At 47.6% G+C, this 14,825-nt stretch overlaps 1 protein-coding gene across 11 annotated transcripts in view; it reads right to left on the bottom strand.

The window, feature by feature from the left end:
• The window catches only part of AAK1 (AP2 associated kinase 1), a 90,964-nt gene that overhangs the window by 45,314 nt on the left and 30,825 nt on the right, over nucleotides 1-14,825 (bottom strand). For all 11 annotated transcript variants that reach the window (XM_032229974.1, XM_032229976.1, XM_032229975.1 and 8 more), the window contains exons 8-13: nucleotides 14,371-14,503; nucleotides 13,403-13,506; nucleotides 12,971-13,050; nucleotides 8,194-8,348; nucleotides 6,711-6,964; nucleotides 5,082-5,303 (exon numbers count right to left, since the gene is read on the bottom strand). In XM_032229974.1, coding sequence (XP_032085865.1) covers nucleotides 5,082-5,303; nucleotides 6,711-6,964; nucleotides 8,194-8,348; nucleotides 12,971-13,050; nucleotides 13,403-13,506; nucleotides 14,371-14,503 — 948 coding nt within the window. The remainder of the gene's footprint in view (nucleotides 1-5,081; nucleotides 5,304-6,710; nucleotides 6,965-8,193; nucleotides 8,349-12,970; nucleotides 13,051-13,402; nucleotides 13,507-14,370; nucleotides 14,504-14,825) is intronic.

The following is a 14,825-nucleotide window of genomic DNA, read 5'->3' as shown; positions in this document are numbered from 1 at the left end:
GGTATGGCTCGGTGGAGGGATTTTCTTGGGACTGAGTGGGCATGGCCAACTCGATGTCATTCATGGCCACACCCACTCAGTCACATGACACCACCACCAAAAAATGTATGCATGAGCATAGTGAATGCTGTGGCAGAGAGAATCTATTTTTTAATGTTTTTCCCTCCATTCACAGCAGAGCTGCTGCTCCCTTTATGGTCGTCGTTCCCCCCCCCTCCTTCCCGGGGTCTATCTTAAAGGGACAGGCTGCAGAGCTCTGCTATGAATGGAGGAAGAAATGTTTGGATTCTCTCTACTGCATTTAACATTGAATTCTGTAGCAGAGAGAATTCAAATGTTTCTCCCACCATTCACAGCAGAGCTGCTGCTCCCTTCATGCCCTCCTGCCCATCTTCCTCCTTGGGCCTACCTTAAAGGGACAGGCTGCAGCAGCTCTGCTGTAAATGGAGAGAGAAACGTTCAGATTAGGTGGGTGAGTGCGTCAAGCAGCCAGAAGAGGTAAGTGTTGATCGGGCAAGCTGGTGGCCGTTGACGGGGCCACCAGGGATTTCTGCCATCGGTTTGGAAAACCGTTGCCAATTGTCCCTGCCGGTTTGGCTGAACCAGGCGGAACTGGGAGGATTTCACCCCTATTCTATTTGCATCTCAGAATAACTACAATCAAAGTTTCAAGCTTCACAGAGGCATAAACTGACCATGCGAGGTTGGTCCATATCACACGCTAGGCTAATGGGTGGTTGCCTATTGTTGAATGTATGGCTTGTTGTCTTCTCCAAACACAACTACTTGTCCACCCCATTGTTCTGGGAGGCCAAGGGGTCTTCCGTTTCCCGTCTTCCTTGGCATTTGCTCCCCAAAGCCAAGCTCTCCTATGCCCAAGCAGGGCACTGCCCACAAAATGAACATTTATACAGCCATGCAATGCAGAGTAAAGGCCAAGGAGGCCCACTGAAACAGAGCTAACTTCAGCTCTTCATTCCAAATATGGAATCAACTTCTTCCAAATTCTTTTTTCAGTAATTTGGAATTTTGCAAACCATCCCACCCACATGGCCATCCCAGCCCCTGCCGGCTCTGCTAAAGGAATGGAAGGGAGGCCAAAACAAACACCAGAGCTGCTCTCCCATCTGCCTTGGCCCAGCAGGCTGAAAGGAAGCCAAGCGAGGGAAGAAAGGCTGCCTTATGCAGGAGAGGCTTCATCCACTCCCCAGCACAAAGCAGGGTCAGTTCAGCAGTCAATGATTGGTCAAATAACAATAAAGTATTTAAGAGTATTAATGCTATGAGGTCAGAACTTATGCCAATTATGAGGCAGATACATGAATGATTTGGCTGCAGTCATCACAGACTGGCAGAACTGTAATATTTATCTTGATAACTCTATATCTGCTTTTCCTCCAGGTTGCCCATCAAAATGAGATCTCATCTACTGAATGTCAACTCCCAATGTTGCCATAGAAGGAGAAGGGGGGCAGCGCATTCCAGGCATACTGCCGGCTGAAGTTGGGCTCTCAGATTACTGCAGCAGGCTTGGGAGGGGTGCACCTCATTGGGGAATGTGATTTATGACACAGACTGAGGGGAGGGAAGGAACAGGGGTAAAGTTCAGCTATAGCTCAAACAAAGCTTAGATCTGATCTATGGTGCTCCTAATAAATAACTAGTTTTGTACTGAAACTTGACTCATTCATGAATCAATTAGAGCATTTTTAGGAAACCTGACAGACAGTCAGATCTAAGTGTTTGAGTTATAGCTGACCTTTACTGGACCTTGTGGTTGTGGGTCAATCTGAGCCTGGTTCTCCAATGATTCACACTCAACGGTAGCATCTGGCATTGATGGGAGTCTGTATTCCAGATGTGGAAATCCCTGCAGTGCTTGTAATCTAAAGAGGCACCTCGCTGTCTCGATTTACTCCAGTAGTAAATCTATGCCGAACTCTACGCTCACATGTCCTCCCACAGACGACATCAAAAAAAGGAAAGAAAAAGAACCATCATTTGCACTGGTCAATTGACCGGAATCCTCTCCACCCAAGGAGGCTGCATGGTTCCTACAATCTGTCTGAAACATGCCAGCTGTCAATTCCCAAAGTTGTCATGGTGAGAGGAGGAGTGCATTCCACACATACTTTCAGCTCAGATTACTGCAGCAGGCTTGGGAGGGGTACACCTCATTGGGGAAATGTGATTTATGACAGAGACTGAGGGGAGGGAAGGAACAGGGGTAAAGTTCAGCTATAATTCAACATAGCTTAGATCTGACTGCAATAAATGCTCCTAATAAATGACTACCGTATTTTTCAGAGTATAAGATGCACCTGAGTAGAAGACGCACCAAGGTTTTGAAGAGACAAATTTAAAAAAAAGTTTTTGCACTCTGCAAACCTCCCCAAAATGTCCCAATTTTTGCAAAAACGCATCCTTCCCCCCCCCCCCACCAAAGGCATGAATAGCCTTTAGGGGGTTTGCAGAGTGCTCCTGGGGGGGGGCAACCCAAAATGGGCAAAAAATGCAATGTGCTCTACATGGGGCTGCCCTTGAAGAGCATCCGGCGACTTCAGCTAGTGCAGAACGCGGCCGCGCGAGTGATTGTGGGTGCACCTCGGTTCACCCACATAACACCTATCCTCCGCGAGCTGCGCTGGCTACCTGTCGATCTCCGGATGTGCTTCAAGGTGCTATTAGTCACCCATAAAGCCCTGCATGGTAGTGGATCTGGATACTTGAGAGACCGCCTTCTGCCAATTACCTCCCTGCGACCAATTAGATCTCATAGATTGGGCCTCCTCCGTATTCCATCGGCCAGCCAGTGCCGGCTGGCAACTACAAGGAGGAGGGCCTTCTCAGTAGTAGCCCCGACCCTTTGGAACGAGCTCCCCGTGGAGATTCGTACCCTCACCACCGTCCAGGCCTTCCGCACAGCCCTTAAGAACTGGCTAGCCCGTCAGGCCTGGGGACAAGGATAGCCGCCCCTCCCGAATGATGAATGTATGTTGCTTATTACTTTTATTATATGTGTCTATGTCATTGTTTGTATTCCCCCTTCCTGATTTTATGTGAGCCGCCCTGAGTCCCCTCAGGGAAAAGGGCGGCCTACAAATGTTAATAAACATCCAAAACATCCAAAAAAATGGCCATTTTTGTCAAGGAAATTGCATGTATAGCCTTTAGGGGGTTTATAGAGTACTCCTGGGGGCTAAGCAAAATTGAGCAAAAATGGCCCGTTTTTCACTCATTTTTGCTCTCCCAGTCCCAGGAGCTCTCTGAAGCCTTCTACAGGCTATGCACAGCCATTTTGGTGAAGGGGCGGGGTTTCAGGAGGCCAGAAATACTGTATTCAGTGTATAAGATGCACACAGATTTTCAGCCTCTTTTTTGAGGGAAAAAGGTGTGTCTTATACTCCGAAAAATACAGTAATTTTCCTTTGAAGTTTCATCCGAGTCTCATGAATCAAGTAGGGCATTTCTTGGAAACCTGGCACCAGCTTTGTAAAGTAGAGCAAACCAAAGAGATCAGGATCACTTTTTTTTTGGTAAAACCTCTATTAGCAGAAATGTATAAGGCCCCGTGTGCTTCCTCCTCCCTCCTTCATGGGAACTAGGAAGCGGAATTGTTTTCCCAAGTTATTTTCTTGGAACAGACTTAAGCCGCATTTCTCTCATGGTTATACAGGTGGTACTTGACTTACAACAGCAATTAAGCCCAGAATTTCTGTTGTTAAGCAAGGCAATTGTTAAGTGAGTGATACCTAATATTACCTTTTTTATTGTTGTTGCTATGGTGGTTAAGCGAATCACGTGCAGTTGTTAACAACAAGGTTGTTAAGTGAATCTGGCCTTGGCAGAAGGTCACAAAAAGCAATCCCATGACCCCGGGACAGCCGTCATAAATACATGCTAATTGCCAAGTGCCCAAATTTTGATCATGGGGCTACAGGGATGGCTGACCATGCTTAGTGCAAGGACAAGCTGCAAGTCACTTCTTCCGTGCTGTTGTAACTTTGAACTGTCGCTAAATGAACGGTTATAAGTCAAGGACTCCCTGTTTCGGCAACAGACCTTCCCACAGCGCTTCAAGGCCACTCCTTCTGCCCTCCACAAACACGAGTCACAGAGCTACCAAAAGCACAGTTATTAGTGCCTTTTGCATAACGGTTCCACAGGTTTACTACCTGGAGTAGCCTTTCGCCTTGGATTTTGCAGATTGGTTCACATTGCTACTTCCAGAACAGAACCGGTTGGTCCACCAGCAGAATCTAGTTCCAGTTCAAGCTACTAGCTTTGACCAGTTTTGGTCACCAAACTATAAAAAAAGATGTTGAGACTCTAGAAAGAGTGCAGAGAAGAGCAACCAGGATGATGAGGGGACTGGAGGCAAAAACATATGAAGAACAGTTGCAGGAACTGGGCCTGGCTAGTCTAGTGAAGAGAAAGACCAGGGGAAACAGGAGAGCATCTTCCAATATTTGAGGGGCTGCCACAGAGAGGAGGGGGTCAAGCTATTTTCCCAAGGTCAGACAAGGAACAATGGATGGAAACTGACCAAGGAGAGATTCAACCTGGAAATAAGGGGACAATCCACCCATGGAAGAGACGTCGCCTTCAGAAGTTGTAGGAATTTCATCACTGGAAGCTTTCAATAAGAGACCGGGCTTCCATCTGTCAGAAATGGTGTAGGATCCCCTGCTTGGGCAGGGGTTGGACTAGATGATCTACAAGGTCCCTTCCAACTCTGTTAATATGTATATACTAAAGCAGGGATTTCCAAGCCTGGCCATTTTAAGACTTGTGGACTTCAACTCCCAGCAAAGCTGGCTGAGGAATTCTGGGAGTTGAAGTCCACAAGTCTTAAAGTGGCCAAGTTTGGAGACCCCTGTACGAAAGAGTTGCTGGATACCCTCAGACAATGCCCAGTCAAAGATCTGCTGGCTGCATTCAGACAACACGCCAAACGGGACTAGATTTCTTCAACTTGCCTTTATTCTTTATGGCGTAGACCCTGAGCTCCACGTAGCCCGTGGGGTTGGTCTCACACAGGAGTGGATGGTGCAGGGCATGGAGATCTACCTGTTCCTTACCGGGGGTTCCTGGCTGGGCACTGCTGGCGCAACTGAAGGCGGCACCTGCGGTTGCTGCAGGACCTGTGCGGGGGGCTTCTGCTGCCCGGCAACAATCTTGGCTTGGATGGCGGCTTGCTGGGCCAACAGCTGTGGTGGCGGCGGCGTGGCGGCCACTGCTCCCTGCGGCACCACCGGGAATTGCGGCTTTCCGGACGTCGGGGCAGCCTGTGGTATCCTGGCCTAGGAGCAGAAAGCAAAGCCTTCGTCACTGCCTGCCGGCGAAGTAAAGTGGAGCGACGTGACAGGTTCTCCCCATCCACCCACCTTCCTGCATGGACAACTCAGTCCAAAATGAGCCCATGGGCAATCGCCAACATCTAACTGAAGGTCGCAGCAGAGCTTGAGAGAGGAAGGGGGGAGGGGGCTAACTGGGCAGATGCACCAGAATATGAGATGCACCATTTTGAAGAGGTAAATAAATAAACAAAAAGTTTTTGCACTCTGCAGGCCTCCCAAATCCTCTGCAGGCCTCGTTTTTTGCAACAAAAAATGGGGGGGGGGGCATGCAAAGGCTTTGGGTGGCTTGTAGAGTGCTCCTGGGGGCTGGGGGCAAAAATGAGCAAATGCAGTTCATATTTTGCCCTCCCAAGCCCCCAGGAGCACTTTGCAAGCCTCCCAAACCCTCTGCATGGGCATTTTTGCAAAGGTGGTGGGGTTTCGGTAGGCTAAAAATGCTGTATTCAGTGTATAAGACGCACCCAGATTTTCGCCCTCTTTTTTGGGGGGGGAAAGGTGCATCTTATACGTTGAAAAATACGGTACATCAGATGGCTACCTGTCATGGAGACTGCAAGCAGGATTAAGCCCCAAATCCAATGCCTTTCCCAGCTCACTTTGCTCTGGTTTGACAAGTTATTCTTCTCTTCCACTTCCTCATTCACAAAAGGATAGTAGAATAAACCCAAGTAAAGACTTGGAGGATTAAAGCAGACGTGATTTTGGTTTTCCTGGGCCAACTGAAACCGATGGGGCACCAGGATTAACCCCCACAAAGACACTCTATGGCAGGGGTCTCAAACCCTGGCAACTTTAAGCCTGGAGGACACCCAGAATTCAACACCCAGCAAAGCTGGCTAGGGATGTCTAGGAGTTGAAGTCCTCCAGGTTCAAAGTTGCCACGGTTGGAGACCTTTGCTCTATGGGCTTGGATGACCCTCCCCATAACGATATAAAGTCAGTTCTCTTTTAGCCACTACAATTGGGATCACAGCTGAAGAAGCTTCTTGGATGAGAAGTGAAACGTCTTCAAAGAAAAACCAGAAAGTTGTCTCTTGGGGGGGAAAAGCACCTTTTAGGATATTTAAGCAAAGTCATTGCTAAGTTAAACCTCACCCATGCTTATTATGCATCTTATTTCAGCCTTCTTTTGCTTGGCAAGACTTACGAACGTCACAAACAGGATTTGGGCAACGAGTTACGCTTTTTTGTCACTGCTGTAACTGCGAATGGTCGCTAAATGAGGCAAGGACTGTCCCAAGCTTTGGTTCTGCGAACCAACCCGTCAGCTCTGCTTTTGCCACCTCAACTCTCACGCCAACAGGGAGACAGACACAGTTGGCAAAAAAAGCTGGAACTTCCCAGCCTTACCTGTTGTACCTGCAGGGGTGTCATCTGCGGGGGCTGCTGGTAAAAGAGAGCCGTGGCCGGCGGCTGCGGCTGCTTGAGGAAGAGCTGGTGCTGCGGCGTGGCCTGGGCTGAAGGGAGCTGGGCTTGTGCTGTGGCCGCAGCAGCCACCGGCTGGGCAGCACCAGTGGCCTTGGGCTGGGTCGGTTGAGGCAGAGAATTTGGCTGAGGAATGGCTGCAGGAAGGGGAGACTGGCCAGCCGCCAGAGGAGCTGGAGCTGCAAGCAGAGAGCAGGACAGGCAGAAGGTTAAATGCAGCACAGGTGAGGCCCTTCCTTTCTTTTTTTCCAGAATATTTTTTTTTTAAATTCTGAGGATCATACACAATTACAATCTGGAATAACACAAGTGAAATTGGCTTTCCCAATCACAAGGAGTTTTTGCCACAATTCTTTTTGCTGCAAGCTTCATGCTTTCTTGTGGGATGGAAAACTAGTTACAAAGGAATCAGTTAGAAGTTTCTCCTTAGTTCCAGGTTGCTTCTCTCCTTGATTAGTTTCTATCCGTTGTTTCTTGTCCTGCCCTCAGGTGCTTTGGAGAATAAATTGACCCCCTCTTCTTTGTGGCAACCCCTGAAATACTGGAATGCTGCTATAAAGCTCTAATAAGACCACATTAAAGTACTGTATCCAGTTTTGGTCACCACACTATAAAAAAGATGTTGAGTCTCTAGGAAGAGTGCAGAGAAGAGCAACCAGGATGATTAGAGGACTGGAGGCTAAAACATCCGAAGAATGGTTGCAGGAACTGGGCATGGCTAGTCTAGGGAAGAGAAGGACCAGGGGAGACAAGATAGCATCTTCCAATATTTGAGGGGCTGCTACAGAGAGGAAGGGGTCAAGCTATTTTCCAAAGCACCTGAAGGCCAGACGAGGAATCATGGAAGGAAGCTGATCAAGGAGAGATTCAACTTGGAAATAAGGAGAAACTTTCTGACAGTGAGAACAATCAACCCATGAAACAGAAGTTGCCTTCAGAAGTTGTGGGAGCTTCATCCCTGGAGGCTTTCAAGAAGAGACTGGACTGCCATCTGTCAGAAATGGTGTAAGATCTCCTGCTTGGGCTGAGGGTTGGACTAGATGACCTACAAGGCCCCTTCAAACTCTGTTAGCCTATATCTGTATCTTACCTTTCTCTAAGGTGAGATTGGCTCTCACCCTCCTGAGGTTAAAGACCTTGCCAGAGGGCCTGGAGAGCCAACAGGGAAGTTTCACAGTGGAGGTGGACAGCTCATTAAAGGCTAATTCCCACCCACCTGTATTCAGCTCCTTCCTTTGCCATCTTTGCCACCTGATCTTAATTTATCTACTTTGCCATTTTATGTCTGAAGATTTTAATGATTTTTTTTAGCGTCTTTAAGCTGCAAGCTGCCCAGAGTCATTCAATAAGAGATAGGAAACAAATAAATTCCGCCATAAATAAATCTTAAACAAATAAGGGCTCTCACCTTGTGGCTGGATGCTAGCCTGGACCGCAGGCCTCTTCCTGGGAGTCAAGGCAGGTTGAATGGGCAGAATTCCTGGATTGGGTTGAGTTTGCCCGGCTTTGGGTCTCTGGCGTGGCGTGATGGATGTTTCTGTTGTAGGAATAGGATCCGTCAGCCTGCCAGGGACAGATATATAAAACAAGAGGATAGCACTGTGATGGTGAACCAATGGCACGCGTGGCAAAGGTGGCACACAGAGCCCCTTTGGTGGTCATCTGCACCGTCACCAGCTGCTCTTCTGGTGTCTGGCTCACAGATGTGCTCCGGCCAGCTGGGGTGCCGGAAAACAGCCCACAAAATGGCCAAAACCCCAGCCGTTTTTCTGGCTGTTTTTCTGGCCATTTTCCAGGGCATTTTTTGAGCTGTTTTCAGGGCCAAAAATGGCCTGGAAAATGGCCCCAAAATGGCATGAAAAACAGGACTGCGCATGATGGCCAGCTGGTTTTCGGGTTTCCGGTACTCCAGCACATGCACACACATTTCGGTTAAGGCACTTGGTTCTGAAAAGCGCCATCTCTGGGTTAGAATAATGGCTGCTTTTAGTGGGCCCAGAGAATCCCCTGGTCGTATAGATCAGGGCTCACCAACCTTGGCAACTTTAAGACTTGTGGACTTCAACTCCCAGAATTCCTCAGCCAGCTTTGCTGTAGATGGCCAGGGTCCCTAAGATAACTAGCTTCCTTCTTTTCTGGAACCAAAGGATTCAACGGAGAAAATCAAGGGACACACAATCCCTCAACTTTGCAAGAGAAGCTCCACAAGCTATAGAAGGGTGCAAATTTATGCGATACTTTAATTTTCAACTGAACTGCAGAATACCGGCTCTCGCAATCCCGAAATCAGAAACATGGGATCCTAGAATACGAATCTCTATGAGCCAATCAGGAAAAGGGAGAGTCCAAGAGGAGCAGGTACCCAAAGTCATTAAATTGGGCATTAAGGCAGAGGTCACCAAGCCCCTGGCCGTGACCCGATTCTGCCCCACATCTATGAAGGCTCCTGTCTCCAGAGAGCCGTGGACAGAGGTCTTTAGGTTTTTTTTTTCCTTTAAAAAACGTTTTTCAGAGTATTTTAGAGCATACCCAACAGTTTTTCTTCTGTCTTGCACTGGCAGGCAACCAGGCTGTTGGTTTTGGCCACGGTGGCCACGTGGGTGAGGTGCCACAAAAGCAGGCTCTGAAGGACCCATACAGTCCTTGGGCTCCACTGTCGTTTGCCTTTCCTAGAATGTAGTTTTCGGTCCAATCGAGAAGCTCTGGAACACTTTAAATCAGGGATCTCCAAACTTGGCAACTTTTAGGGTTTGTGGCCTTCAACTCTTATGCCGGCTAGGGAATTCTGGGAATTGTAAGTCCACAAAAAGTCGGCAAGTTTGCTTTAAAGTCACGGGATGGGTTCACACTTGAAAGCCGCCTCTTGTTTGAAATGGGCACTTTTACACGCAGGGAAGGGAAGGCCAAATCACCCCAAGTTGACTTGGAAACAGCTGCTGGAGTGGAGTGCGATTGTTGTGGATGCGTCTATAAAAAGGACTTTTGTCCAGATTTGGCCCGATGGCTCTACATTGCTTTGGTTTCCTTCCAGTTCTAGGAATACCCCACAAAGAGCTGCGTTCAGCGGAAAGAAGCTCAACCTCCCAGAAACAAACACTCAACCCAAGCAGAGACTCAAAGGGGAGAACATTCTGCAATAAGGAGGCTTCCAGGTAAGTGGGAGGAGACGGAACAGGCAAAATAATTCACCTCCGAACAACGACAAAAATTCAAGAAAAGCAAGAACAGACTAAGGAGGGTTTGGATCATCTAGAACAGGGGGGTAAAACTCAATTTCATTGAGGGCCGTGTCAGGGTTGTGTTTGACCTCGGGGAGGGGGGCATGGCCACCTTGACATCACTAGTGTCAGGGACGCCTATGGTGCCCCGAGCACTTTGCCATCGACAACGGGCTCCCCAGCTCCATTTTTGGCTGCCACAGCATCCTGCCAGCGAACACGGAGCTTGACACTCCTGATCTAGAAAAAGGCGAAGGACAGGAATGCCAAACCAGAATTTTAATCCTTAACATCGGCCTTGAAATTCTGTGTTTTTTATTTAGTGTGAAGAGGGAAAGACTTTTTGTTATTTCACATTAGGTAACAGTAAAGGTTCTCCTTGCACATATTTGCCAGTCGTTCCTGACTCTAGGGGGCGCTGCTCATCTCCCTTTCAAAGAGTCAGTGCTGTCTGAAGATGTCTCTGTGGTCATGTGGCCAGCAGGACTAAACGCTGAAGGCGCACGGAACGCTGTTCCCTTCCCACCAAAGGTGGTCCCTATTTTTCTACTTGCATTTTTAATGTGCTTTTGAACTGCTAGGATGGCAGAAGCTGGGACAAGTAACGGGAGGTTTTAGGTTTTAGGTTTAGGTTTTATTGGGATTTATATGCCGCCCTTTTCCCTGAGGGGACTCAGGGCGGCTTACAACCACAGGGGAGGGGAAGTGCAAGGTCAAAACAAACACTTTGTGAACAAAAGAAAAATAATAAAACACAACTTTCATTCAGCAATCAAACACTCGGGCGGGTAATTGGAAGCCTATCCCCAGGCCTGCTGGGAGAGCCAGATCTTGAGGGCTGCGCGGAAGGTCTGGATCGTGGTGAGGGTGCGGATCTCCATGGGGAGCTCGTTCCATAGGGTCGGGGCAGCAACAGAAAAGGCTCTCCTCCGTGTGGTCGCCAGTCGACATTGACTGGCAGATGGAATTCGGAGGAGGCCCAGTCTGTGCGATCTGATTGGTCGATTTAGGGAGGTAATCGGCAGAAGGCGGTCTCTCAAGTACCCAGATCCACTACCATGGAGTGCTTTAAAGATGGTCATCATTATCCTGAAGCGCACCCGGAGACCAACAGGCAGCCAGTGCAGCTCGCGGAGGACAGGTGTAACGTGGGCGAATCGAGGTGCGCCCACTATCACTCGCGCGGCTGCATTTTGGACTAGCTGTAGTCGCCGGATGCACTTCAGGGGCAACCCCATGTAGAGCCCATTGCAGTATTCCAGTCTAGAGATCACAAGGGCTCGAGTGACTGTTGTGAGGGCCCCCCGATCTAGGTAGGGCCGCAACTGGCGGACCAGGCGAACCTGGGCAAATGCCCCCCTGGTCACAGCTGACAGCTGATGGTCAAAAGTCAGCTGTGGATCCAGGAGGACTCCTAAGTTGCGGACCCTATCTGAGGGGTATAAAATTTGACCCCCCAGCCTAAGCGTTGGTGTATTAGCCAAATTATTGGGGGGGAAACACAACAGCCACTCGGTCTTATCCGGGTTGAGCACCAGTTTGTTAGCACTCATCCAGTCCTTAACGGCCTCCAGACCCCGGTTCATCACGTCCACCGCTTCATTGAGTTGGCACGGGGCGGACAGATACAATTGCGTATCGTCCGCATATTGATGGTATTTTATCCCGTGCCTCCGAATGATCTCGCCCAGCGGTTTCATGTATATGTTAAATAGTAAAATAGTAGGGGGGATAGGACCGAACCCTGAGGTACTCCACATGTTAGGGGCCTCAGGGACGATCTCTGCCCCCCTCTGCTCACTCCATTACACGGCACCAGGGATTCGAACCGCTGAACTGCTGACCTTTCTGATCGACAAGCTTAGCATCAACCAATTCTGTTGTATTTAAGTACAATGACAATAAAGATTATACTTATACTTATCTTAGCCACTGAGCCACCGCGTCCCTCTATTTTAGGTTATCTAGGCCTAAATTTGTCGCTTTGACTTGCTTCGCATTGTATCTTCATTGTATTTATTTTATTTATTCTATTTATAGGTCTGCCCATCGCACAAAATATGACTCGGTGGCATACGATAAAAACCATAAAATAAATAAATACTTTTAAACTTTTGCAATGTTTTTCATGGTCCATATTGACAGCAATCCCAGCTACTTTTATCTTTTGTTCTGGAATGTCGCTTCTAGATGAGATGGGCGGCATACAAATCTAATAATAAACAAATGTCTTTTTTCCCCAGTATCAAATTTGGATACTTTTTTTTTATTGAGCTCTCTCCTCTTATTTATAAAAATTCTGTTCTGCCTTTCCAAGGTTTCACAGCTATTTTTTCAGTTCCTCCCATTCTCACTGAAAGGTCAGCTTTGATGTCACTTTTATTTTGATGTACCCTTTTACCTAAAAAGCAGATGATGCTCAATTTAAACTCTCTGAAAAACAGGTTTTTCCCACCAATAAAACCTTCCATATGCCACTATTATCTTATTCTCATCAATACTAAGAAGACTTCTATTTTAAAAGTAGATTTTTTTGGGTGGGGGAGGGCTGGACAACACTATACTCTCTTCATTTCATGTCTATACCATATATTTCCCCTATTTTTTTTAAAAAAAGAGATGTATTATTGGAGAACAGTTGTGTTAGTCTACGGTGCCAAAAAAACAGGCTAGTTAATATATTTTCCGCCGTATAAATTTTATTGAAAGGCATATACATTTTATTATTAACTCAATTGTTAATGCAGAAATGGCAAAATGGGATGCTTTTTACTAAAGGAAAAGGAAGTCTGAAGTGAAATACCTTTCTTTTGGGGATAACCCTATTTTTGCATGTTCTCTTTTTCAGCAAAATCCAGTTCTTGTTCCCTCAAGTCCTCATATTAACACCTGGTCTTCCATTAGCACCTCAGTGTCCATTAGGCCGATTTGGCCACGACCATCAAGACAAACCAAAGGTGAGCTTACCTAGCTTTGGGCTGGGTTTTCTTAGCAGCAGCTTCGCTAGCTTTCACAGGCTCTGGAAGTTTGGCAGGAATTGGAGAATTCTGGAAATTAAAAAAAACATCCTTTGCTCATTAACGCTTAACAGAACAAAACAGATTAACAAAGTTGGAAGGGAGCTTGGAGGTCTTCTAGTCCAACCCTCTGCCCAAGCAAGACATCCTACTATAAGGTCTCCTGCCTTAAGAGGGGGATGGACTAGAAGACCTACAAGGTCCTTCCCATTCCTAGGAGTCTATGTTCTATGATAGGATGGGCCTTTGCATAAGGTCAAAGCAAGGGGCTTTGAAAGACAAGGGAGTCATTCCGTTGTTTTTATGGGCATCCTCTTCCTTCATCATTCTGCAATTGTTGGGGGAAAGGCAGGCAGCCCTACTGAAGGGAGACGTCACTCACCTGGGTGTTGGGGACAGGACATTCCCTCTTGGCCAGCTTGAATGCAAAGTAAGAGACCTGGTAAATGTCTGGCCTCTTGTCAGGATCAGGTTCCAGCATGTACCCTAAGAGAGAGAAGGTGGGTTAGCTGGAGACGGCAGCATCAAGGCTCAACTAGATTGCTCTACGGCAGCCCTCAACCTTGGTGTGGGGAGCTAAACAGGCCATGAGGACTTGAAAGCCAGAGGTTGCCTCTTCTCCTGGCTTCTCCTGCTCCTCTGGTGCAAAACCACACAGAGGGAGCAGAAACTTCCTGTCAGGCCTGCAGCCATATTTTCTTTTGGATTTCTCACTGTCTCTTTGATGCAATCCCTGCACAATTTATTTTATGAATACACTTGTCAGGCCTGCAGCCATCTTTTCTTTTGGATCTTTGGCCTGCCACACTTTCTATTATTCTGCTATGCATTTTCTATTGTGGGAAAATGGGAGGGGGGATTGTATGGAGTTAGATGCTATGTAGCCATAACAAAATTCTTTCTAGAAAGCCAAGGTCATCCTTTGTCTCTGCACCTCTGCACCTGACTGGAACTGGGTGGGTGGAAGCTGCCAGCATGGCAGTGGGAGATTGGACCATGGGATGGACTTGTGGGTGTGGAGGCAAGATCATGAACATTTAACTGGGTGGGGGAAACCGGGAATCTTTCAGATTTGGATTTTCTCCTCTCTCCCCTTTCCACTCCTCCTTTCTCTCCTCCTCTTCCCCCCCCCCCGCGCTCTCTCATCCCTTTCTTCTTCCCTTACCTCTCTCCTCTGCTTCACACTCTTCATCTCATTCACTTGGTGTATTTCAGCTTCTGCAACATGGCTCTCTTAATAAGGGGAGGCCAGCCGCATTAGATAATAGTTTCTTGAAATAAACCAAGAGCAAGCGATGTCTTGTAAACCCTGAACCCAGAACTGGCTCGCCTTCTAAATGGGATACTCACTGATTAGGCAGTGCATCTCCTGGGTGTAGCGTGAGTTGTCAGGAATGGTGAAGTTGCCGTCGCAAATGGCCACTTGGCTCTCTCCAAATGGCAGAGTAAAATAGCAGAGTTTGTAGAGCAAACAGCCCAAGGCCTGAAAAATGAGCCAAATTTCAGAGTCTCATAATCTGAATAAAAGCAGCCGCCCCACTACCCAAGACCTCCCTGTCTTCCACTGTTTTCGCACTCGTGTGATCTGCCTCATTGATGTGGCCACCCTATATACCCGCAATGAGCATTTTCCTCCAAATAGAAGAATTATGGGGTTCTGCAAGTCGTTATTCTTCTAGGCTCCAACCTAAAAGGCTTTTCGTCCTCCCTGAAAGGTGAATTAAGAAACTGAATAGCCCAAGTTATGATGTGTAACTTTAGTGTTGTACCTGAAGGCCAAATACCGCCAGCTTAAGAATCACAAG

Source organism: Thamnophis elegans, chromosome 13, assembly GCF_009769535.1.
Source record: "Thamnophis elegans isolate rThaEle1 chromosome 13, rThaEle1.pri, whole genome shotgun sequence".
Lineage (NCBI taxonomy): Eukaryota > Metazoa > Chordata > Lepidosauria > Squamata > Colubridae > Thamnophis > Thamnophis elegans.
This window is presented reverse-complemented; position numbering and strand designations above follow the sequence as displayed.